The sequence below is a fragment of the Passer domesticus genome, chromosome 13 (genome assembly GCF_036417665.1).
Source record: "Passer domesticus isolate bPasDom1 chromosome 13, bPasDom1.hap1, whole genome shotgun sequence".
Lineage (NCBI taxonomy): Eukaryota > Metazoa > Chordata > Aves > Passeriformes > Passeridae > Passer > Passer domesticus.
In genome coordinates this window covers 1,574,251-1,595,105 of record NC_087486.1, presented here as the reverse complement: position 1 = coordinate 1,595,105, position 20,855 = coordinate 1,574,251, and the positions used below count along the sequence as shown (strand labels likewise).

Sequence of the window (20,855 nt, the reverse complement as noted above, 5' to 3'; positions counted from 1 at the left end):
GGGAATGCCACTCCTGCTGCCCGGGAAAGGGGCTGGGCTGGGCAGCACCCCTGTGGCAGCAGCTGCTGGGACAAGCAGCTCCCTGAGAGCACATCAGAGAATCCCAGGCTGGTTTGGGTTGGAAGGGAACTTAAAGCTCATCTCGTTCCAAGGGCCAGGGACACCTTCCACTATCCCAGGTTCCTCTAGGTTCCATCCACCCTGGCCTTGGACACTTCAGGATGGGACAGCCACAGCTCCTGTGGGCACCCTGTGCCATGGCCTCAGCATCCTCACAGGGAAGAACTTCCCAATATCCCACCTAACTCTCTGCTTGGCAGTTCGAAACCATTCCCCCTGATCCTTCACGCAGTTGTTGGCAACTTCGGCCAAGGCTTTGGGCTTTGGTTAATGTTTATTCACCACGGGTAAGGAACACTGGCAGTCTCTTCCATTCCTTTCATGAACTGGAGGTGAAACCTGTCATCACCTTTAACCTGCCCAGCCAGCGGTGTGAGCTGTGTGTCTCGGGGTGAGCAGAGCTGTGTCGGGGTCTGAGCCCTGTGGGGACAGAGCCGTGTGCCCATGTCCGAGCCCAGGGACCCGAGCTGTGTACCCGGTGTCCAGGGCCGAACTGCACCGGGGGCAGGAGCTGGGGCCGGCTCAGAATCAGAGTCCCGGGGATGGAGCGGTGACCGGGGCTGAGCTCCGGGAAACCGGTGCTGTGTGCCCAGGTCCGATCCCTGAAACACTGGAGCTGTATCCAGACCGAGCCCAAGGGAACCGCTCCTGTGTGCCCAGGTCTGATCCCTGAAACACTGGAGCTGTATCCAGACCGAGCCCCAGGGAACCGCTCCTGTGTGCCCAGGTCTGATCCCTGAAACACCGGAGCTCTGTCCAAGTCCCAGTCCCGGAGCCCGGTGCCAGATCCGAGTGTGGAGGGACAGCAGCCGTGTCAGGAGCCAAACCCGGGGTCCCGGCCCCTTGTGCCCGGAGCCGAGTCCTGGGTTCCCAGAGCCAAACCCCGGGTCCCGGCCCCTCGTGCCCGGAGCCGAGTCCCGGAGTACCGGAGCCCCGTGCGCAGCAGCAGGCGGAGCACCATCCGGCCGCCCTCCACGGCCCCGTCCCCGCCTCGCCCTCACGCCCCCGGCCCCTCACGCCGGCCGCTCGCAGGGCCGTGTGGGAGCTGTAGTTCCGCGGTGACGCGGGCGCACCGCCGCCGCCCGCTCCGCCGCTCCGTGCGGGGCCATGGCCGCCCGCTCCCTGCGCCGCCTCGGGGCCCTGCTGCCCGCGGCCGGCAAGGCCGGCACCGGCAGGTACGTGGGGCGGGCTGGGACCGGCCGGGCCGGGGGGACAGGGGCGGCCCGGACCGCGGGGTGTCGGGGACAGACGTGGCAGCGCCGCGGGGCCGGGCCCGGGCGGGCGGGAACGGGAGCGGATCCACACCGGGACCCGGACCCCAACCACGACCCTGGCCCGGGTCTGGACCCCGAGCCGAACCCACAGCCAGACCCCGCCGCTCTCCATCATCCCCCGACACCCCGCATTGCCGTTCTGGGCTCCTCAAAACGCCCTGGAGCAGAAATAGCCCCCCATAACCGAGCTGCTTTCCCAGAAAACTGTTTGTTTTTTTTAATTTATTTGAAATTATTGTTCGTTTTTAAGGCAAAGCGTTTACGCGCTCGGTAAGTCACGTTGGGAGGTGGTTTCCTGCCACTGTGAGTGGGTTCTGTGTCTCGCCCGGCTGAACCATGTATTCGTTAATTTATTCATTAATTATTCAGGTTTAATGTGCTCCTCGGGTTTTGTTTCTGGTGGTGAGGCGGCACATGTGCTATCAGTGTGTTTTGGGTGGTCGCGGGAAGAGAATCCATTTAATTGTGTCAATATTTAGACAATGTGCACTCATGCTTTTTTTTTTTTTTAACATCATGGCATGTGGCTTAGAAAAGAGAAATCCATAAAGGTGCTTTGGTTATTTGAGTCAAGTGTGGACAGATGAAAAGAAAAAAAGCCATGCCTGTTAATTATTTTTTTTTCCTAGAAGCACCACTAAAAGACTATTAAAATATAATAAATCTGCAGCGCATAGTAAAGGCAGCTATGTACATACAGATGAAGTTTTACAGATGAACTTCTGACATAGAGATGAAGTTTTAAGCACCCACTTAATAAAAACTGTTTGGGACTAAGTGTAGATGCATGTCAGGAAATTCTCCCTCTTATATGGGTGAAAACTGCTTTGCCCCACTGAAAAATGTGCTTTTCACCATCTGCGTGTCCCTGCTCTGGACACTCTCTGAGAGCTTTGGGTGCCCCGGCTCTGGAGGTGAGGCCAGCCCAGAGCGGGACAGTCCCCTGCTCGCTGTGCATTATCTCTGGTCACTCCCTGTGAAACAGCGCGGAGGAATGGGCCCTAATTAGATTTCCTTCCAAAGCAGGCTCATCGGAGCTGAAACCAGTGCAGATGTTCTCCAGCACTGGAGAGCTTTGTCATGCTGATGTGGGAGGAGGAGGGAGTGTTCCAGCAGGGTGGGGAAGGACCCTTGGTTAGAGAGCTGATTGTCACTGCGGAATGGCCAGAAAGAGGTGATGATACCATAGCTCTGACCAGAAACCCTCTCTCACCCCTGAAATATTAATCCTGAAGGACAATTGGCCTAAGCCATATGGCTGCAGTCAACTTCTCTGCTCTTTCTTATCCTTTTGGCTTTCTGTGACATCACTTTGTAAATCTTTCTGTGACACCAACTTGTGTAACCCCTTGCACACGGCCAGGGCTTCCACGTGTCTGTCGCTTCGGGATGTGTCAGCTTCCTCCCGTGGGACCCGTGCCTATTTTTAGGGTGGCTGTGATCAAACCAGCCTCTAGAAGATGGAGCCCAGTCAGTGGACAGCCTGTAAATAGCTCCTGCCACTTGTTGGGGAGAATTCCTTTCATCCTGCAGCAAGGAGTAAATTGAGCGGCATTTCCAACCCCGCGTAACAGGCCTGAAGAATTCCCTTTGGAGTCAGGCTGGGATTTCTTGGCCATAACTTTTCCAGGCAGCATGTGGCTGCCAGGGCACGTCCCTGCACGGGGGAGCGCTCTGGGATTTGGGATTTGGGTTCGGAGGCTGCAGAGAGGAGTCCATGCAGGCAGCTCCCTGCTCCACGTAGGCAGCTGGGACCGGCTCCTCCATGCCCCTCTCCCACGCAGAACACACCCATCCCTGCCAGGAACCACCGACAGGGAGAAAAACCTCTCCAGCTTTGGCATCTCGGGGGCAGAGGAGTTAACACAGCCTATTTTTAAAACACAGGAGTTTCACCTCTGAGGGGCCCGGCGCGATTTCTCAGCTGCGTTTCAGGTTCTTTGGTTCGTCTGTAGCATGGCTGATTTCCATCCCTGCAGCTCTTTGAAATGAAATGTGAGATGATAAAGGATAAAGCTTGTAGCTGGTGCTTCCCATGGACGTTTTTATGTGCAAAGAAAGCCTCAGATTGATTTTTAAAGGCCTGGTGAAGAGGTTGTGCTCTGTCCTCCCCTCTAGTTTAATCTACTTTCTCTAGCTTTGATAAAGTGCTGTTAATCAGTCAATAAAGTGAACGTGACAGGAATCTTAAAAATCATTCAGGATGGGGTCTTGTGCCCCAAACAGCAGCCAAGGATGAAATGTGGGGGTTTTTTTTTCCTGTATTGGCATTCCTGGAAACCAGGCAGTTCTTTAAAGATTAGTCTGAGGAAAATCCTCCTCTAGAGCAAGTGGAAGTAGAGAAAGCACTTTGAGGTTTGTATTTGGCACATAATTTGTTGAAAAGGAGTGGTTTGACGTACAGATGATGTTTTAAACACCCACTTAATAAAAACTGAACATGCAAATGTCCTCAGGTGGGGAGAGGAAGTTTGTCATTAGTGCTGTGGGACATTTAGCACCCTGCCATTAAGGATTTAAATGAGGAAACATCTGGGCTGTTGGACGCGGGTGGGAGGAGATGCCTGGTGGTCTTTGGGCAGATGCGGATCTCTTGAGCTGGGCTTTGAGGGTTGAGCCAGTCTAAACCCTCAGGACACCTCCTCCCTGCCCCACATCTCACATATTTGGCTTCTCTTTGGTACTGGCACTTGCACTGATGTGATCTGTCAGCACACCTACTCAGGGACACTGAGAGAAAAGTCCTCTTGTTTTGTAGGGTTATTTTTCAGCTGGTTTAACTCCTTGAGATTGAATTCTGCTCAGCTCCAGTACTGGAATAAAGGGGGCAAAAACAGCTGAACAGCAGTGAGGCTTCATGATAGACCCCAGAACAAACTCTGTGCACTTGTGTGACATTGAACCTGAGCAGTGCAGCCTTGCTAAAGAGGAAGAATGCTTCATGGTGCAGGCCTGGTGATGTGAGCTCAGCTGAATCGATTCTGGGGTCTAAATGAGCCTCTCTGTGCAGAGTGGAATTGTTCTGTAAAAGCACAGGGAGGGGAGTTGGTCCCAGCACGGGGATTTCTGGGCTGTGCTGCCTTTCACGGGGTAGATGTGCACTTAATGTTTGGAAAATATTACATAGGGGGGATATAAAACATTGCATGATGGGGGTGTTGAAAGCTTTGCTCAGAGGAAGAGCCCAGATGCTCCCAAAAAAGGAGAATACACCCTTCCTTATTAGGTGTGTACTGAAACGTTTCCTGGATGGAGCTGGTTTGGAAGTAAATTCTCTTTTGTTCTGCAGATTCTTCCTGGTGTGAGGTGTGAGAGGGAGGTGGAGCTGAGGCTCACATGGCAGGAATGAGCCCTGTCCAGGTTATTTTGTAAAAGCCGGTGCAGTAGGAGGGGGAATGAAACACAGTCAGGAAATCACAGAATTGTTTATGTTGGAGAAGACCAGGGAGGTGGTGGAAGTGTCCAAGGAATGACTGGATGTGGCACTCAGGGCTCTGGGCTGGTGACAAGGTGGAATTGGGTACAGGTTGGACTTGATGGTCTAGAAGGTGTTTTCCAACTCATTTATTCTGTGTTTCTGTGAAAATTTGACTCTTTCCAAGGTATGCCAAAGAAGTGGAGTAAAGCTTCTGAGTGCCATGCTAGTCTAAAATAAAAGAATTTAAAAACACCTCTTTGTGTTTGCTGTTTGTGTTTTGTGAAAAGAACTAAAATTGTGTGTAGAATCCTGTGTACCTCTTTTAAGAGAGCCTGCTTTTAATACTGACACTAATCTTGAATTCTCCTTGACCCTGAAGTTACTCAACTTTGTTTCTTTGTCCCTAGTTTGTATTTCAGAGGGTGCCCCTGTGCTTTCAGCACTGCAGCTCAGCAGAGAAGTACAGGAGACGAGTGTGGCCCAGAGGACCCCAGTGAGGAGCCCAAGCACCCCCTCTCTGACTGTGCCTTGGAGCACAAAGCCATCAAATTGGAAGAGCAAGTCCGGGATTTGACTGTGAGTCTGCTGGATGCCTTTGCTTAAGTCCCCTTGGCTTGGTCTGGTTTTCAGCCCTGGATTTTTCCCTAAATGCTGTAACACACACACACAGCTCCAGAGCAGCTGTGCCCTGAGTGTGAGAGGGTGAAATTCCACCCTGGCTTCCCCAAAACACCATCTGTCAGCAGTGCCAGCAGCAGGGCACTGATGGTGTGCTTCTGGCAGGAAAAGCTGTGTGTTGGAGCTGGTCACTTCTTTCACAGCCTTGTGGCAGTAGCTTCGTGCTCATTAGTGTCACATGTTGGCATAGAATCATGGGATATTCTGAGTTCCCACAGGATCATCCAGCCCAGCTCCTGGCCCTGCACAGTCCCAAAATCCCACCCTGGGATCCCTGGAGCGCTGTCCAAGCCCTCCTGGAGCTCTGGCAGCCTCGGGCTGTTCCCATTCCTGGGGAGCCTGGGCAGTGCCCAACACTCTCTGGGGGAAGAACCTTTCCCAAAATCCAACCTGGCCCAGCCCCAGCATTTCCCTGTCCCAGAGATCGGAGCTGCCCCTCGGGAGGAGCTGCAGAGCCCAAGGAGTCTCCCCTCAGCCTCCTCCAGCTGCACAACCCCAGTGCCCTCAGCTGCTCCTCCATGGCCCCTCCAGACCCTTCCCCATCCTCATGCCCTTCCTTTGGACACTCCTTAACAGCTTTATGTCACACTGGATCCAGATTATCCAAGGAGGGAAGCCCTTTTAAGTGCCCGTGTGTGATGGAAATCAGGTTCTATATTGAAGAACGCACATGACTGAGGGAGGATTAAATACCACAGCACGGGGCTGTTCTGGAGATAATCACCCTGAGAATCCTGCACTGAGTGAGAAATCAGCTGTCACAGAGAGGAGGATCTCAGCAGCAGCAGCAGCCTGGCAGTGGCTGTTCAGCTAATTCAGCCTTTCAGTGCCCAGAATATTTTTGGCCTTGTGAAAGAGTTGCAGTTTTTGGTTAATCAGTAGAAAGACTTGTCTTTGTATGAAAACGCAGGAGCCCAGCACAAGCTTCTCTTTTTAAAGCATTTCTGGGGGGTTTGCAGTGTCGGGAGGGGTTTTACCTGCTGGTTTGATGTGTCCCCTCTTGGTTACAGGAGCGGTACCGGAGAGCTTTGGCAGATTCCGAGAACGTCCGCAGGAGAACGCAGAAGTTTGTGGAAGATGCCAAACTCTTTGGTAAGCACAAGGGCTGTGTTTACTGCACTGGCCTGCCTGCCCGAGCAGAAAATGCTGACCAGCAGCTTTTCTGTCCCCCTGTCCTGCCCTCCCTCGTTTATTTCAAAGCCTGCTGTGATGCTTGGCCTGGACTCTTGATATTTGGGCTTAATCACTGGTTTTTTCTCTTGTGTCCAGCTGTGTCCTGTCCTATCAGGTTTACCCACAGAATCACAGAGTTGTGACTATTTTTTTTAATAGTCCCAGTGCAGCTGAGTTTAGTTCTGCTGAGTTGGTTAAAAATGCAGGCTCTGCTGTGTGCTGAGGGTTGGCTCTGGCAGGGTGTGTTTTATACTCAGCTGTGTCATCAGGCTGTGATCTCCTTTACTATATTAACAGCCTCCTCTGCTTCACTTCATTGGAGGTGGATGCAGCCTGGGGCAGTAGTTGTCAATCTCTAGATTAGATGTTTAAAACCTCCAAAATAAATACTTTAGCATCAGTGAAATGAGCTGGATTTGTAGCTTTGGCAGCAGAAGCAGGTGAGGGGGGAAGAAAGTGCTGTTCAGGCATTGCACTGTGCCAGAACCATCTCTGAGAATGAAAAACTGTTTTTCTCCATAATGCATGGATCTCAAGAGGTTATTGTTAGCTAATTCTAGCAGCCTTGAAATTAGAGCTGCTATATTTTCTTACCTTCCACCCATGGTGCTATAAAATGGCTGCTGAGTTTGGTGATAATCAACAACAGGATGATTGATTTTGAAAGGGTTTTTGAGTTTTTGGGATTTGATATGTAGCATGAAGAAAAAATAAGTTCTTTATTAGAAATTGCTCACAGAGTGAGACTTGGAGATCTGTAGATAAGAGGAAAATCTGAAAGGAGATCATAGCAAGGTAGGGTTAGTCTCTTTTCCCAATTGATGAGAGGCAAGACAAAAGGAAACAGCCTCAGGTTGTGCCAGGGGAGGTTTAGATTAGATTTTAGGAGAAATTTCTTCACTGAGAGTGTTGCCAAGGGGAAGAGGTGGGGACACCATCCCTGGAGGTGTTGGAAAGACTGTGACATGGTTTAGTGGTGGCCTTGGCAGTGCTGACTTGATGATCTTCAAGGTCTGGAGCAGCCTGAATGACTCTGATTCCATGAAATGAGTGGTAATTGCTGGGCTTCTGTCTGCTGCTTTGCTGCTTCTCCTTCCTCTCCCTTTGTTCACATGTACAGCTGCAGACAGCACCTGACTATTGCCTCATTTTCTCTGTTTCCCTAATGTGTCATTCCAGTCAGAGAGTTATGACATTTATGTAACTGAGGGAGGCAGCTTTTCCTGGAATTTCTGTGCTGTACAAGAAACCACTGCTGGAAATGCAGCCAGTCTAACCCTTTGTCATTATTTTTGATTGACAAAACCTGCCTGGCTTTTTATGACCAGCTGAGGAACCATTTTGGTCCAGTCCTTCTACAGTGGTTTTAAACTGTGAATAAATTGGGGATTTTGTACTTCTGAATAGCCACGCATTGTTTTTGCTTCCCCCCATTGCATTTGTTCCCTGTGGAATGGGCATTTGTGTGACAAAATTATGTCAGTGGGACTGGAGTAGAGGGTGTGGAGCAGAGTCCTAAATGACAAATCTGACTTGAAAAAAGTGTTTGGAGTGAGACATTAATGCTCTGATTTGTCAGGAATACCAAATATATATATATATAGTCATGGTATGGACATGCATTTCCTGCATACACCTTGGTTTGGGGAGACTTTAGCTTACTTTTAATGCTGAAGCTTTGTTTCCAGCAGTCAGAAGACACCTCCTGGTCTTGTTAAATTAACTCCAAATCAATGAGCAGCTTTAAAGGTGCCTTCAAACCACTGTGACTTTGTCTGTCCTTGGTCCTGGAGCTCTGGATGTTCTGTAAGCTGCCCTTCATGTCCTTCTGCAGGCATCCAGAGTTTCTGCAGGGACCTGGTGGAGGTGGCAGACATCCTGGAGAAGACAGCCGAGAGCGCCGCGGGCCACGCGCAGGAGCCCAGCGATCCCAGCCCCACCCTGAAGAAGATCTACGAGGGCCTCTCCCTCATCGAGGCCAAGCTGCAGAGCGTCTTTGCCAAGCACGGCCTGCAGAAGATGAACCCCGTGGGTGGCAGGTACGACCCCTACGAGCACGAGATCATCTGCCACGTGCCAGCCGAGGGCGTGCAGCCGGGCACGGTGGCGCTGGTCACGCAGGACGGCTACAAACTGCACGGCCGCACCATCAGGCACGCTCTGGTCGGCGTGGCCGTGGAGGCACAGGAGTGACGTGGCTTCAGCTGCTCCGCCTGGGACCTGGCTGGGCTGGGGACAGTCACAGCTGCCTGTGTTTACTTATTTATTGAGCTGGGGTTGTGTGGTGGGGTGGCTTCGGGGGCGTCGCCGTTCGTTCTGAGGTACGCGTGTGTTTAATGATGCTCCTTGGAGCCCTGCAGTCCTGCTGTTTGTCAGAAATTTGGGGCACTGTAGCCTCCTTCTCTGCTTGTTTCTCCATGGTTTGTATGGGGAAGAGGGGAGATGTGGAGAGAAAGGGAAATTCTCTTCTTGTCTCCCTGTTCCATCGCTGAGGGAGACTCCTGCAGTGGCCTCCAGGAGAGGAACTTCTCTGCCTCACTTTCCACAGCTGTATTAAGGGACTGTAATAATACTGACCTACCTCACAGGGATGTGGTGAGGCTTTTCAAGTGCAAAGCACTGGGAAAAGTCCCGAGGGATGAGTATTATTATCACCTGGATTTGATGTCTTCCCTTGTCCCCACACCCCTCGGATGGGGTGAAGATGATCCCTTGAAATAACATTTAGGGGCAGCTTTTTCTTACTTGCTTCAGGAAAACAATCTGGAATTCATGGAATCTCTGTTGTACTAGAGTTGAATAGAGATGAGGGTTTAAAAAGAATTCAGTTGTTAGGTCAGACTAATGTTAATATTCCTTCTCCAGGTAAAATTCCAGCTTGACTCTTTCTTCCCAAAGGTAAAACAGGGAGCAGTGATTTGTGGAGGAGCCAGAAAACTGTCCTCACATCTCTTAATCTCCAACCCAAATGTATGTTTTAGAGGAGAGTAATTTCTCTTCCCTGGTGGGTATTTGTGCAGCTTTCAAGCATGATAAACTATGTGCTCTTTGTTGCAGCTGCTGGCAAAATGGAGCTGTGCCCTTAAGCAGGAAATCTGGACTGTTCTGTTTTCTCAGCTCTCTGGTAAAGATCCTCAGATTACACCAACTTCCAATCCACATTCTGATTCTACTTTCAATGATCCTAGTAAATATGAAACCTTTTGGGTTTTGATGCAAGGAGAAAAATCTTCTCTGCTCCAAAGTCTCAAGTGCCCTTGAACCAATTTTAGCAGCAGTGACAAGAAAGCAAGAGAAGCAGAAGGCTGAGGAAGTGAAAGCTGACCTCGAGCTGTCCTCCTGGTTGGAGGCATGTTGTTGTCACAGCACATATGTATTTCCCACTGGCCCTATTGCCTGGGAGTTCATTTATCTCAGCTGAAAGGATGCAGTCACTGAGGAGGATCAGAATTTAACCCTTTGCAGAGCAGCGAGCAGTCAAATGACAAGAACAGTTAAGCCACAAAATAAGGAATGATTGGTTTTCAGCTTGTTTCTTACTGATTTATTTATTCATTCTTTTTACTTTCTGGAATTGGTTCCATAACCTGACAAACCCACTTCCAAAAGTGCTTTAGTTAGAGTGGATGCCATCCCTAGTTTGGAAGAAAATTTGTTCTTCTCCCATTCATTTGGAGGCTTCAGCTGAAAAACCCTTTTGTAGTGGACTTCAAGATTGTCACAGCCTTTAATGCTGCCAGTCTTTCACCTGGGGAGAGTGTGTGCAGTTAGTGGGTTGCCATCCCAGAAATTTAAGGAATTTAAATTTCTAACCTGCTCCATGCAACCTTTTTTAGTGGCAGCTGTGGTGTGAGTCTGTAGTGGATCCTTTTTGGAGTGTGGATTTCTTCCTCTGTGAGGTAGGTTCTGAGGGAGGTACTGGAGATTTCAGCCCTGAAACAGCACTTCTGGCAGCTGTAGCTCATGGGCAAACCTCTTGTTCAGTGTCTTGTATTATTACCATGTTTTTGGAAGTTTCAGAGATAAACAGGACTTCCTGTCCATTGTTGTGCTGAGCAGGTCACCAGGGTGTGCTGTTTCTCCAGAGAAGAATAGGTAAAATGAAATGTGACCCTACAAATCTGGCTGTTCTTCTCAAAAGTGAGGAACCCATGTCCTCAGCTAGAGGGGTCTCTGCTGCCCCTTCAGCCCCTGCTGTATCAGCTGAGTCTTGCAGTGTGAGGGGAGAGCTGGAAACCAACTTTGAAAGTGAAACTTTAGTTATAAGGAACCAAACAGAAGCACAGGCATTTTACACTACAGACAGTTTTCTGTCACAGAGAGGCTGCAGCTGGGTGTGCCCAGCAGTGATGGGATCCAAATCCTCTTTAAACTCACCCATGGAGCCACTGGACTGCAGAAAAAGTGTTACAGCCACTCAGTCCAGCTTGGGTTTGCCAGCTCTGCCTGTCTCCTCAGCCAGTGATCACCCACTTCTGCCTTAAGGAAATTCCCTAAAATGCACTCCAGACCTTCTGTCTGTACTGAGAGAGGATTTATCAGTTTGTCTGTCTGGGCTCTGCTCTCACTGAGGCACTGCAGGGTGGCTGCAGCAGGACTCGGAGGGATCCAGCTCCTCTGCAGGCTTTCCCACCCTCACAGAGGCCCTCTTTAATTTGGGGTGAGTTCTTCTCCCAGTGAAACCTGCAAAACTTCTCCAGGATCCTGTCAGGTTTTATGATTCCTGTGAAATGGAGGCAATGCTGAGAGACTTTCACAGATGTTACCAAAGAGATAAGTCCTGTAGCTATTGTTTGTCCCAGTTTCTGCTTCCTTTGAAAGGTGAAGTGAAAATGAAATAACCAAACCTGGATTCCATCACAGAATCCAGATTTCCCAGGTAAATTTGATTCTCTTGCCTTTCAAGCACACTTAATGATGGTTTTTTTTTGTCCTGGATGAGATTGTGAAAGGGTGGGTTGAATTTCTCCTTGGTTTTTGCTGCCTTTTCTGCCCTGTTTCTGTAACTCCTGCAGGGAGGGCACTGACCCACGAGCTGCTCCTCTGCAGTCACTTTATCCAGTGACTGTTCAATAAAACACAGGAATACATGAACAGGGCAGGAATAGCAGAGGAGAGGAAGTGTCCTGTACCTTTTAGTCATTTCCACACCTGGACAAGTCTCCAGTGGCACTGTCATGAGCATGGCGAGGTCTGAACTCTGACCAGGAGCAGTGCAGAATGAAATGGATGTTGCTTTGTGAACCTGAACTTCCCAATGCTTCAGCAGCAGAGCTTCTGTTGGAGGAGCTGTGATCACTCAATAGCTCCTAGCAGTACCTTAATTAAAAAAAAAAAGTATTTAAGTTTTATATTGTGAATATTGTAGTATTTTTTTATTTTAAAACTCGAGGTGTTTTGGTATTATTTGTAAAGTCGAACGAACAAAGCGTTGCTAATGTCCAAAAATCCAAGGCCATTGAGGTGGGGGCAAAACGTGTATATATTGTAATTTTTGTGTGTTTCTGTGCTCTTTGTTTACCCAAAGGTTCTGGCTGTATGAAAGACAGAGATGTGTGAGAGCAGTGCAAGAAATTGACAACAACATTTGTGTTGATGTTGGAAAGGTCTGATTTCCTTTAGCTGTCCTGATACTGTCCATTTGCTAATAAAACAGAAGAATTGCAGTGACTCCTCTTGCCTTTTCCCTGCCCAAACTGCTGCTCGTTCCAACTCCAGCCAGCTGGGACTGCACATGGGAAGGTTTGTGGCTGTTCCTGCTCCCATTGTCTGTGAAAGGGCCACAGCAGCATTTGGCTGAACATTTTATTAACGATGCTTTAGGAGGACTCCCAGAAATGGAGTCAGTGATTCCTGCACTGATTACCTGCCCAGGCATTTCCACACCTTCTGCTGTGTCTGCTCCTGCTGACTGTGGAGAGAAATGTTTTCTGCCAGCCTCTGGTGGTGGCTGGATCAGCAGAGCTCTGCCAGCAGCTGAAATCTGGATCTGTGGGTTTATCTTTGCTGGCTCTGCTGCCTGTTTGCCCTGTGTGTGCTGTGCTGCAGCAATCCAGGGGATTGTTAATTTACAGGGTGCCTTCACACCGTGGTACCCACAGGCAGGCACATTGCAGACATTTGAGGGAGAAAAGATGAGGCTTTCTGTGTGAGGGTGTATTTGTAACAGATTTCATTCTCTGCAAAAATAGCCGAGCCTCCAGCCCTGCTTTAGCCGTGCCACTTGGGGCTGTGTGGGTGGGCCTTGTTCTCCCAGAGCTCTGGATACCCCCGGGCACTTCTCCCTGCAATAAAAAGCATTTGCAAAAGACCCTTTACAAATAGCCTTTATGGGGGTGAGATCAATATTTCCGTGCTAAGGATCTGTCAGCAAAGCCAGCCCGCTGCAGGGGTGATGGCCCATTACAGGGGCTTTTCCTCATCCTGCTAAAATGCACCCCAGCCCACGAAATCCTGCTGCTGCCATTAGGCAATTTCTGGCCCTGCTGGTTTTTCTCTGCAGCAACAGGGAGAGTTGGGAGTTCTCAAACCACCATGTGCAGAAAGGCCTCAGAGCTTGGGGCAGAGCATTTTGCTTACGGCATGATAAACTATCCAGAACTCCTGCGAGCAGGGCGGGGACTGGGAGCAGTGCTGACCTGCCTGGGAGCCCTGCGGTGTGCACAGCAGATTTCTTGTCGCCCACAGCCCTGGGGAAATCAGGCTGGTTAAGTAAGAGCTTGTTAAAACCTGAGACATGCTGCAAAGATATTTGTGTGCTGTGTTTTGAGCTGTTTGGGATCATCATCTCCCCGTCCCAGTGGGATCCTGCCCATTGTGAGGGAGACCTGAGCACGGGTAATTTTTGTCTGTGCCCACCCCAAATATTCACCCTTGAGGTTCAGGGTTGTACGTGCTCCCCATGCAGAAAGCCTGAAGTGGCTCCTGGCTGGGGAAAGGAAGGGGCCTGTGCCTGTGCTGTGTTTCCTGGAGACAAAGTGATGTATTCTCAAACAAAATTCTGTCCCTTGGTAAGGAGCCAGCCCTGGGCTGCAGCAGGCTCTGGGTCTGTAATTACACGTCCAACCTGTTGGAGAGTTTTTGCTCAGCCTTTGCCATCCTTTGTAATCCGAGCAGCAGCGGGCTCCCGTGGGATGCCCTTGGCACAAACCGCTCGCTGTCAGGCACCTTGTTTTGCCCAGGGCAGCAACTCCGAGCAAAAGCTGGAAAAACGCCTTTGCTACTGCATGAGGCAGGCAGGACCCAGCCTGCTCCGCTCCGTGAGCATCACCCGGGCACATGGACTCACGGAAAACAGCTGGGCTGCCGTGGGACGCGTGTGAGGAGCGGAGGGCAGGGAGCTGCAGGCAGGGAACGTCGGCAGGATAGCAGGGCATGTCGGCAGGACGGCAGGAAATGTCGGCAGGATGGCAGGGAATATCGGCAGGACGGCAGGGAATATCGGCAGGACGGCAGGGAGCGTCGGCAGGATGGCAGGGAATATCGGCAGGATGGCAGGGAATATCGGCAGGATGGCAGGGAATGTCGGCAGGACGGCAGGGAATATCGGCAGGACGGCAGGGAGCGTCGGCAGGATGGCAGGGAATATCGGCAGGATGGCAGGGCAGGATGGCAGGGCAGGATGGCAGGGAATGTCGGCAGGATAGCAGGGAATATCGGCAGGATGGTAGGGCGGGATGGCAGGGAACATCGGCAGCATGCCAGCGTCCCCCGTGCCCCCCCCGCGCCCCTCCCCGGCTCCGGTGCCGCCTCCCCGGGGCGCGGGGGCCGAGCCTGCGGGAGGGGCGGGCCGGGGCGGGCGCTGCCGGCGCCGCTCTCCGCGCCATGGCCCCGCCGCTCCGGGCCGCGCTGCCGCTGCCGCTGCCGCTGCTGCCGGCCCTGGCCGCGCTGCTGGCCGCGCTGCCGGCCGCGCCCGCCGCCCGCGCCGCGCCGCGCTCCATCGGTACGCGGTAGGGTGGGGTGGGCCTCCGGGAGCCCGCGGCGGGGCCGGCAGCACCGGGCCGCCTCCCCGCCCCGCCGGGCCGGCACGGAGCGATCCGCGCCCCTCGCTCCGCTGCGCGATCCGCGCCCCTCGCTCCGCTGCGCGCCCCGCATCCCCATCCCCGAGCATGGCCGCGCTCGCAGGCGGCGCTGGCGCTCCCCCGCCGCGGCCACGGGAGCGGCGGGGCCCCGGGGCGATGCTGACCCGGCCTCTCGCCGCTCTCGCCCGCAGCCGTGGTGGGCGCCGGGCTGGGGGGCTCGGCCTCCGCGTACTTCCTGCAGCAGCACTTCGGGCCGCAGGTGCAGCTGGACGTGTACGAGGCGGCGGGCGTGGGCGGGCGCCTGGCCACCGTCACCGTCAACAAGCAGCAGTATGAGAGCCGGGGAGCCTCCATCCACGCCCTCAGCCTCCACATGCAGGACTTCGTCAAGATCCTGGGTGAGAGCAGCGCTTGCATGGCCTCCCTGGCTGAGCTGGGGGCTGGGACACCCACAGGCTCTGTGCTTGGGGTGGGTTTCTGCCGGTGGGTTTCTGCCAGTCCCCCTTGGCACCCAAGGGAATGTAGTGAGCCCCTTGCTGTCTCTCCTGGAGAGAGAAGGGACAGGGTGGTCACCATCAGGGGGTCCTGCTGCAATTAGTGTTGGGCGGTTGTTCACAAACTCCTGCCAGTCTGTCCCAGCTGGCAGCAGCAGCTCCATGAGGTGCCCCAACATGATGTGGCTGGGAGCCCGTGCCTTGGGGTGTCTCAGTCCTGATGCTCCTCCAAGAGCATCTTTGCCCGTATCCCTGCCGGGACATGTCCAGTGCTGGCCTTTCCCAGGAGCCAGCCGGCCCCGGGGAGGGGCAGCCACGAGGTCCCTGTGCTCCTGCAGGCCTCAAGCAGCGGCGCGAGGTGGCCGGGAAAAGCGCCATCTTCAGCGGGGAGCACTTCGTCCTGGAGGAGACCGACTGGTACCTGCTCAACCTCTTCCGCCTCTGGTGGCACTATGGCATCAGCTTCCTGCGCCTGCAGATGTGGGTGGAGGAGGTGATGGAGAAGTTCATGAGGTAGGAGAGCCCGTGGGGCTGGGCGGGTTGTTTCCCTGGCACCAGAGCATCACCAGGTGCCCCTGCTGCTGTCCCCTCCAGGATCTACAAGTACCAGGCACACGGCTACGCCTTCTCCAGCCTGGAGGAGCTGCTGCGCTCGCTGGGGGGCGAGGCCTTTGTGAACATGACCCAGCGCTCGGTGGCCGAGTCCCTGCTGGAGGTCGGTGTCACCCAGCGCTTCGTGGACGATGTCATCGCCGCCGTGCTGCGCTCCAGCTACGGCCAGTCCGTGCTGGTGCCCGCCTTCGCAGGTGAAGCCACCTCCTCCTGCTGGGTGACGCTCCTCAGTGTCCCCTCTGCGGCTCTGGGGCCACCCTTGTCTTCCTCTCTGCAGGGGCCATGTCGCTGGCGGGAGCGCAGGGCAGCACCTGGGCGGTGGAAGGCGGGAATAAGCTGGTGTGTTCAGGTCTGCTGAAGCTGACCAAAGCCAATGTCATCTCTGCCAGGGTGACGGGCATCTCCCTGCACAGCTCGGGTGAGACTGGGTGTGGGTTTGGCTCTGGGTGCACCAGGGTGGGAGGCTGGTGGTGGCAGCGTGGGAATGCTGTGCCTGGAGGGCATCCTGGTCCTGGGGAAGCATTTGGGAGAGGCCCTGAGGTTCTGTCCTTCTCCCTTTGTCTGATCCAGTGGGGACCCTGCAGCACCAACCTCAGCCCTGAGGTTGTCCTCCCTCTCTCCTGAGGTCCATCAGGTTCTCCTGTGGCACCATCCTTGTCACAGGCTTGCTCCCCCTTCCACCACAGCAGAAAAATATCTGGGGCCTGGGATGTGGGCTGTGTTCCCCCAGTCCTCTTTGCCCGCACTGAGCTGGGCCTCTCTGGAAACATTTTATATCTTAATGAAGCCTTTCTGCCACCCTAAGGCATCAGAAACTCATCCATAACCATCGGGTGCTGTGGTCCAGCACTGGTGTGTGCTGCAAAACCAGGGGATGGGAGATCAGGTTGGAAAAAAGAGGGTCAGGGCAGCACCAGCTGGGGCTCAGGGCTGCTCCTGACTGTCCCCTGTCTCTCCTCAGAGGGGAGAGCCCTGTACCAGGTCCACTACGAGAGCACCGAAGGCCAGGGCTCGGCTTTCTACGACCTGGTGGTGCTGACGACTCCGCTGCATCCCGGCAGGACCAACTTCACCTTCGACAACTTCCACCCCGCCATCGCCGACTTCCCCGGAGCCTTCCAGCCCTCCGTCACCTCGGTGGTGCACGGCTACCTCAACTCCTCCTACTTCGGCTTCCCGGACCCCAAGCTGTTCCCTTTCACCAGCATCCTCACCACCGACACCCCCGACCTCTTCTTCCACGCCATGGACAACATCTGCCCCGTCAACATCTCGGCGGCGTTCCGGCGCAAGCAGCCGCAGGAGGCGGCGGTGTGGCGCGTGCTGTCCCCGCAGCCGCTGGACAAGCCCCAGCTGAAGACCCTCTTCAGGTCCTACTACTCGGTGCAGGTGGCGGAGTGGCAGACGTACCCGCGCTACGACGCCGCCAAGGCGCTGCCGCCCATCGTGCTCCACGAGAGCCTCTTCTACCTCAGCGGCGTGGAGTGGGTGGCCAGCTCCATGGAGATGATGGCGGTGGCCGCCAAGAACGTGGCCCTGCTGGCTTACAACCGCTGGCATCAGGAGCTGGACAAGATCGACCAGAAGGACTTGATGCACAAGGTGAAGACGGAGCTGTGACGCCCGCGAGGGGTGGTGGGCCAGGAGCTTTGGTGTGTGGTAGTTTGGGGAGTATTTATTGCCTTGGGGGGGCTGGGGGACAAGGGACAGGCTGTGTCCCGGTGACTTGAAAGCCTTCAGGAATATAGTTCCTGCCCAGTGTTGCTGTGTCTGCGCCGTGTGCCTCAGTTTCCCTATTCCCTCACCCCAGGTTCTGCTGGAAAGGAGCCTGTGCCTTCTCCTGAAAAAGGCCACAGTGTTTGGGAGGGATCTTGGGGGGCTTTCAGGGGCGAGGCTGGCTGGCATTGGCAGCAGATAGGTCCCCCCGAGCTTCCCAGCTCCCAGCTCTCTCTTGCCTTTGGGAGCCTCACAGGAAGGGCTGCAGATCCCACGGCCTCTCCCATGCCTGGAGCTCAGCCCTGCTCCTGTGCTCCAGGGATGCAGGGGGGGCTCTCACAGCTCCTGCCAGGCGCTCTCTGCTTCTGGGGCTGTCCAGGGTTGTGTTTTGGGGGCAGAAGAGCCTCGGTGGGAGAAGCTGGGCAGGACAGAGGGGCAGCGTGAGGGGCCAAGGCAGAGCAGCTCAGACCAGGGCCAGCAATGCGCTTTATTGAGACCTCAGAAGCTGCCCAAACCACCAGCAGCTCACCCCGCTCCTTGGGCTGCCCAGCCTGGCACAGAGGAACCTGTGGGATGGCTGGGAAGGACTGGGACAGACTTGGGAGGACTGGGAGGGACTGGGAAGGACTGGGAAGCACAGGAGGGCTGGGTGCTGCCGGGAGCTGTTGCAGCGATGGAGCAAACAAAGGGAAATGGGGACTTCGGGAAGGGAGGAGGCCTGATCCTGATCCTGATCCTGATCCTGACCCTGACCCTGATCCTGATCCTGATCCTGATCTTGATCCTGATCCTGATCCTGATCCTGACCCTGACCCTGATCCTGACCCTGACCCTGATCCTGACCCTGATCCTGATCCTGACCCTGTTCCTGATCCTGACCCTGACCCTGACCCTGATCCTGACCCTGACCCTGACCCTGATCCTGATCCTGACCCTGACCCTGACCCTGCCCAGCCACAGGACCATGGGCAGCTGGCTCCCTCTCTCCCCCAGCCCACAGCTGAGCTCCTCCCTGGAGGCTGGGGGCAGTCGGTGTCTGGGGCTGGGTGACTCCCAGGGGCTGCCTCTGCACTGGGTGTCCCCAAAGCAGCTGCTGGGGCTGAGGCTGTTGGAATCTGCATGGGAATTTGGAGGAGCTCTTGCACAGGGACCTCCCCTCACCCTGATGCCCAGCCGGGTGGCCTCTCCCGAAGGGCAAGCTGGAGAAGCAAGAGCAAGCTGGTTAGGTGCCCAGCACTGGGGGAGCTGCAGGGCGTAGCTTTGCGGCCTCAGAAGATGCAGGTGCAGCCCACAGCGATGGTCTCCATCACCATCTGGTACTTCTTGTGGCACTGCTTGCCCGAGGGCGTGCGGCCCGGGCGCGGGCAGAGCAGGCGGCGCACGGGCAGGCGGCTGTAGATGGGGATGCTGGCCATGCTGCGGTCCTCCTGCATGGTGAAGGGGTTGATGCAGCCGGTGCAGAGGCACCGCGCTTCAGGGATGTCTGCTGGGATCCGTGTGGCATCGTGGTTTATCCTGGAGGAAACAGGACAGGGAGATGGTGATGGGGGCAGTGGGTGAAGCTGGGTTCTGCCTCACAGCCTCCAGCAGCCAGCACAGCCCCTGTGCTGGCACAGAGCCACCTTGGCTGTCCCCGAGGTCCCTGCCCCAGGCTCACCTGTAGGCCCAGGGGGACAGGCTCCTGCGGTTGGACCTCCAGAGCCTCAGGTTCACCTGGCACTTGGTGTCCCCCGGCTCGGAGCCGTTCCTCAGCTGGCGCACCATGTCCTGGATGCTGTGCTCGTACTCTGCCATGCTGCTGTAAGGGTCGGCGGGCGCCCAGGCCAGGGCAGGGGGGGCTGTTGGTGCCCGTGCCAGCCCCCTTCTCCTGCCCTTGGCTGCCTTGCTCTGGTCCTTGGCTTCGGGAACCGGGACCATGGCGAAGGTGAAGATGCAGAGGAGCAGCTGAGGAAGAAGGAGGATGGTGAGTGGCTGCTTGGGCTGCAGGACTGGCGTGGAAGGGGAGCTCCCCCTCCTCCCCGGGGTCACCAGGTGATGGCAGGACCACACTGACTTTGAGGTGGCACATTCAATGCCCAAAGGCAGTGCTGGCCTGCAGGTGAGAAACACCTCAGGGCAGTTTGCAGGGCACAATGAGCTGATGCCCCTCACCCTGCTCGGAGCTGGCAGTTTGTGTTGCCCAAAGTGCCCCTGCCTGTCCTGCCTGAGCTGTGCCCTGTCCCCTCCCTGCCCACCCCGAGGCAGCTGCTGGCTGGGAGTGACCCAGCTCAGGCTGTACCTGGGCAGCCTCTGGTTTAACAGGAGCCTTTCAGAGATGAGACAGTCAAGAATGAGATCTTTATCCAAGCCCTCCTCTCCCTCCCTCTGTGCTCTGAGGACGGTGAGAGAGAAAAGATGCTTTTTTCCTTCCCTTCTCCCTCCGGCCTCGCCGGGCCGTGCAGCCGTGTGCTGCCACCCGGCAGGCTGCCCAGCAGGGAACAAAGTTGCTTTCTGTAGTGCTGCTCGCTGCTGTTGGTGTCCCCGCAGTGGCCCAGGCTGCCCCACGCCCTGCCCGTGGGTGTGCAGTGCCCGGGGCAGGCAGCTCGGTGCCGGGCTGTCCGGCCGGGCTGGCTCTGCTGCATCCTCACCCTGCTGGGCATGGGGGCGATGGCCCTGGCAGGCCACAGCGGGCACCTCCAAGCAAACAACCCCAGGTAAACAAGCATGCAAATAATTCTGTTAGAGAAGGAAAACCAGGAGCAAGCCCTGGGCTGCCGGGGAGGCACCTACCAGGTTTGGAGCCCTCTCCATGGCCGCCGAGGGGTGCCGGCCGCTGTCCTGCACTGTGGCCGGTCCCTGCAAGCCGGGCAGCTAAAAAGGGAAAGCCCCAGCCCCCGGCTGTGCCCTGCCAGAGGTGTGTCCGGTCCCCAGGGTGCCAGGGAGCCTCGGAGCAGCCAGGGCAGGGGGCCAGCGTGGTCTGGGACTCGGCCACCCGTCACCGCCCCGGGCGCTGGCTCTGCTGGCGGTGGCGACTGTGGTCAGTGGCGGGTCCCCTCTGGACCAGGCAGCCCTGAGGGGCTCTCCTGGCAATAACATGCTCTGGGGAGGGCGTTTGGGCTCTCTTGGTGTCACCAGCACGGTCACAGCCCTGACAGGGCCGGAGGGACACGGCTGCTGGGCTGGCAGAGCAGGGGCAGGCTGGCTGTGCCCCGTGCTGGCAGCAAGGTGAGCAGGTAACCTGGGGCTGAGGGTCTGCTGTCATCTGTGAGCCACCCCCAGCAGCAGCTCTGCCGTCCCCAGGAGCCCGCAGACCCTTCTGCCCAGCAGTGAGATGGTGGCAGCCATCACTCCCTGCGCCCCTGGTCTGTCT

General features: G+C 55.2%; 3 protein-coding genes and 1 long non-coding RNA gene across 4 annotated transcripts; 3 read left to right on the top strand and 1 right to left on the bottom strand.

Annotated features, from left to right (window-relative positions):
- The first annotated feature begins 923 nt into the window (after nucleotides 1-923).
- GRPEL2 (GrpE like 2, mitochondrial) lies at nucleotides 924-12,333 on the top strand. Its single transcript, XM_064387617.1, has 4 exons — nucleotides 924-1,295; nucleotides 5,220-5,388; nucleotides 6,501-6,582; nucleotides 8,498-12,333. Exons 1-4 carry the CDS (start codon nucleotides 1,228-1,230, stop codon nucleotides 8,854-8,856), a joined length of 678 nt encoding a protein of 225 aa, XP_064243687.1. The 5' UTR covers nucleotides 924-1,227; the 3' UTR covers nucleotides 8,857-12,333.
- Nucleotides 1,671-3,474, top strand: LOC135279975 (uncharacterized). Its single transcript, XR_010347107.1, has 2 exons — nucleotides 1,671-2,879; nucleotides 3,282-3,474. It is a non-coding gene; the product is annotated as an uncharacterized LOC135279975 (long non-coding RNA).
- Nucleotides 12,334-14,447: 2,114 nt separating the features above from the next.
- Nucleotides 14,448-17,559, top strand: PCYOX1L (prenylcysteine oxidase 1 like). Its single transcript, XM_064387932.1, has 6 exons — nucleotides 14,448-14,605; nucleotides 14,876-15,082; nucleotides 15,517-15,691; nucleotides 15,773-15,984; nucleotides 16,068-16,208; nucleotides 16,752-17,559. The coding sequence occupies exons 1-6, from the start codon at nucleotides 14,488-14,490 to the stop codon at nucleotides 17,408-17,410; spliced, it is 1,512 nt and encodes a 503-aa protein (XP_064244002.1). The 5' UTR covers nucleotides 14,448-14,487; the 3' UTR covers nucleotides 17,411-17,559.
- A 447-nt stretch (nucleotides 17,560-18,006) lies between these two features.
- Nucleotides 18,007-20,296, bottom strand: IL17B (interleukin 17B). The gene is made up of 3 exons (XM_064388044.1): nucleotides 20,276-20,296; nucleotides 19,164-19,450; nucleotides 18,007-19,021 (listed from the first exon to the last, which is right to left on the bottom strand). The coding sequence occupies exons 1-3, from the start codon at nucleotides 20,294-20,296 to the stop codon at nucleotides 18,775-18,777; spliced, it is 555 nt and encodes a 184-aa protein (XP_064244114.1). The 3' UTR covers nucleotides 18,007-18,774.
- Between the last annotated feature and the right edge of the window lie 559 nt (nucleotides 20,297-20,855).

Bases quoted from the DNA above. Each gene is read 5' to 3' on its own strand.
- PCYOX1L (XM_064387932.1), top strand. From the start codon at position 14,488: ATGGCCCCGCCGCTCCGGGCCGCGCTGCCGCTGCCGCTGCCGCTGCTG. The intron at 14,606-14,875 runs GTACGCGGTAGG...TCTCGCCCGCAG, and splicing joins CGCCGCGCCGCGCTCCATCG to CCGTGGTGGGCGCCGGGCTG. The intron at 15,985-16,067 runs GTGAAGCCACCT...TCCTCTCTGCAG, and splicing joins GCTGGTGCCCGCCTTCGCAG to GGGCCATGTCGCTGGCGGGA.
- GRPEL2 (XM_064387617.1), top strand. From the start codon at position 1,228: ATGGCCGCCCGCTCCCTGCGCCGCCTCGGGGCCCTGCTGCCCGCGGCC. The intron at 1,296-5,219 runs GTACGTGGGGCG...CTTTGTCCCTAG, and splicing joins GGCAAGGCCGGCACCGGCAG to TTTGTATTTCAGAGGGTGCC. The intron at 5,389-6,500 runs GTGAGTCTGCTG...TCTTGGTTACAG, and splicing joins AGCAAGTCCGGGATTTGACT to GAGCGGTACCGGAGAGCTTT.
- IL17B (XM_064388044.1), bottom strand. From the start codon at position 20,296: ATGGAGAGGGCTCCAAACCTG. The intron at 19,451-20,275 runs GTAGGTGCCTCC...CTTCTTCCTCAG, and splicing joins TGGAGAGGGCTCCAAACCTG to CTGCTCCTCTGCATCTTCAC. The intron at 19,022-19,163 runs GTGAGCCTGGGG...TGTTTCCTCCAG, and splicing joins CTGTCCCCCTGGGCCTACAG to GATAAACCACGATGCCACAC.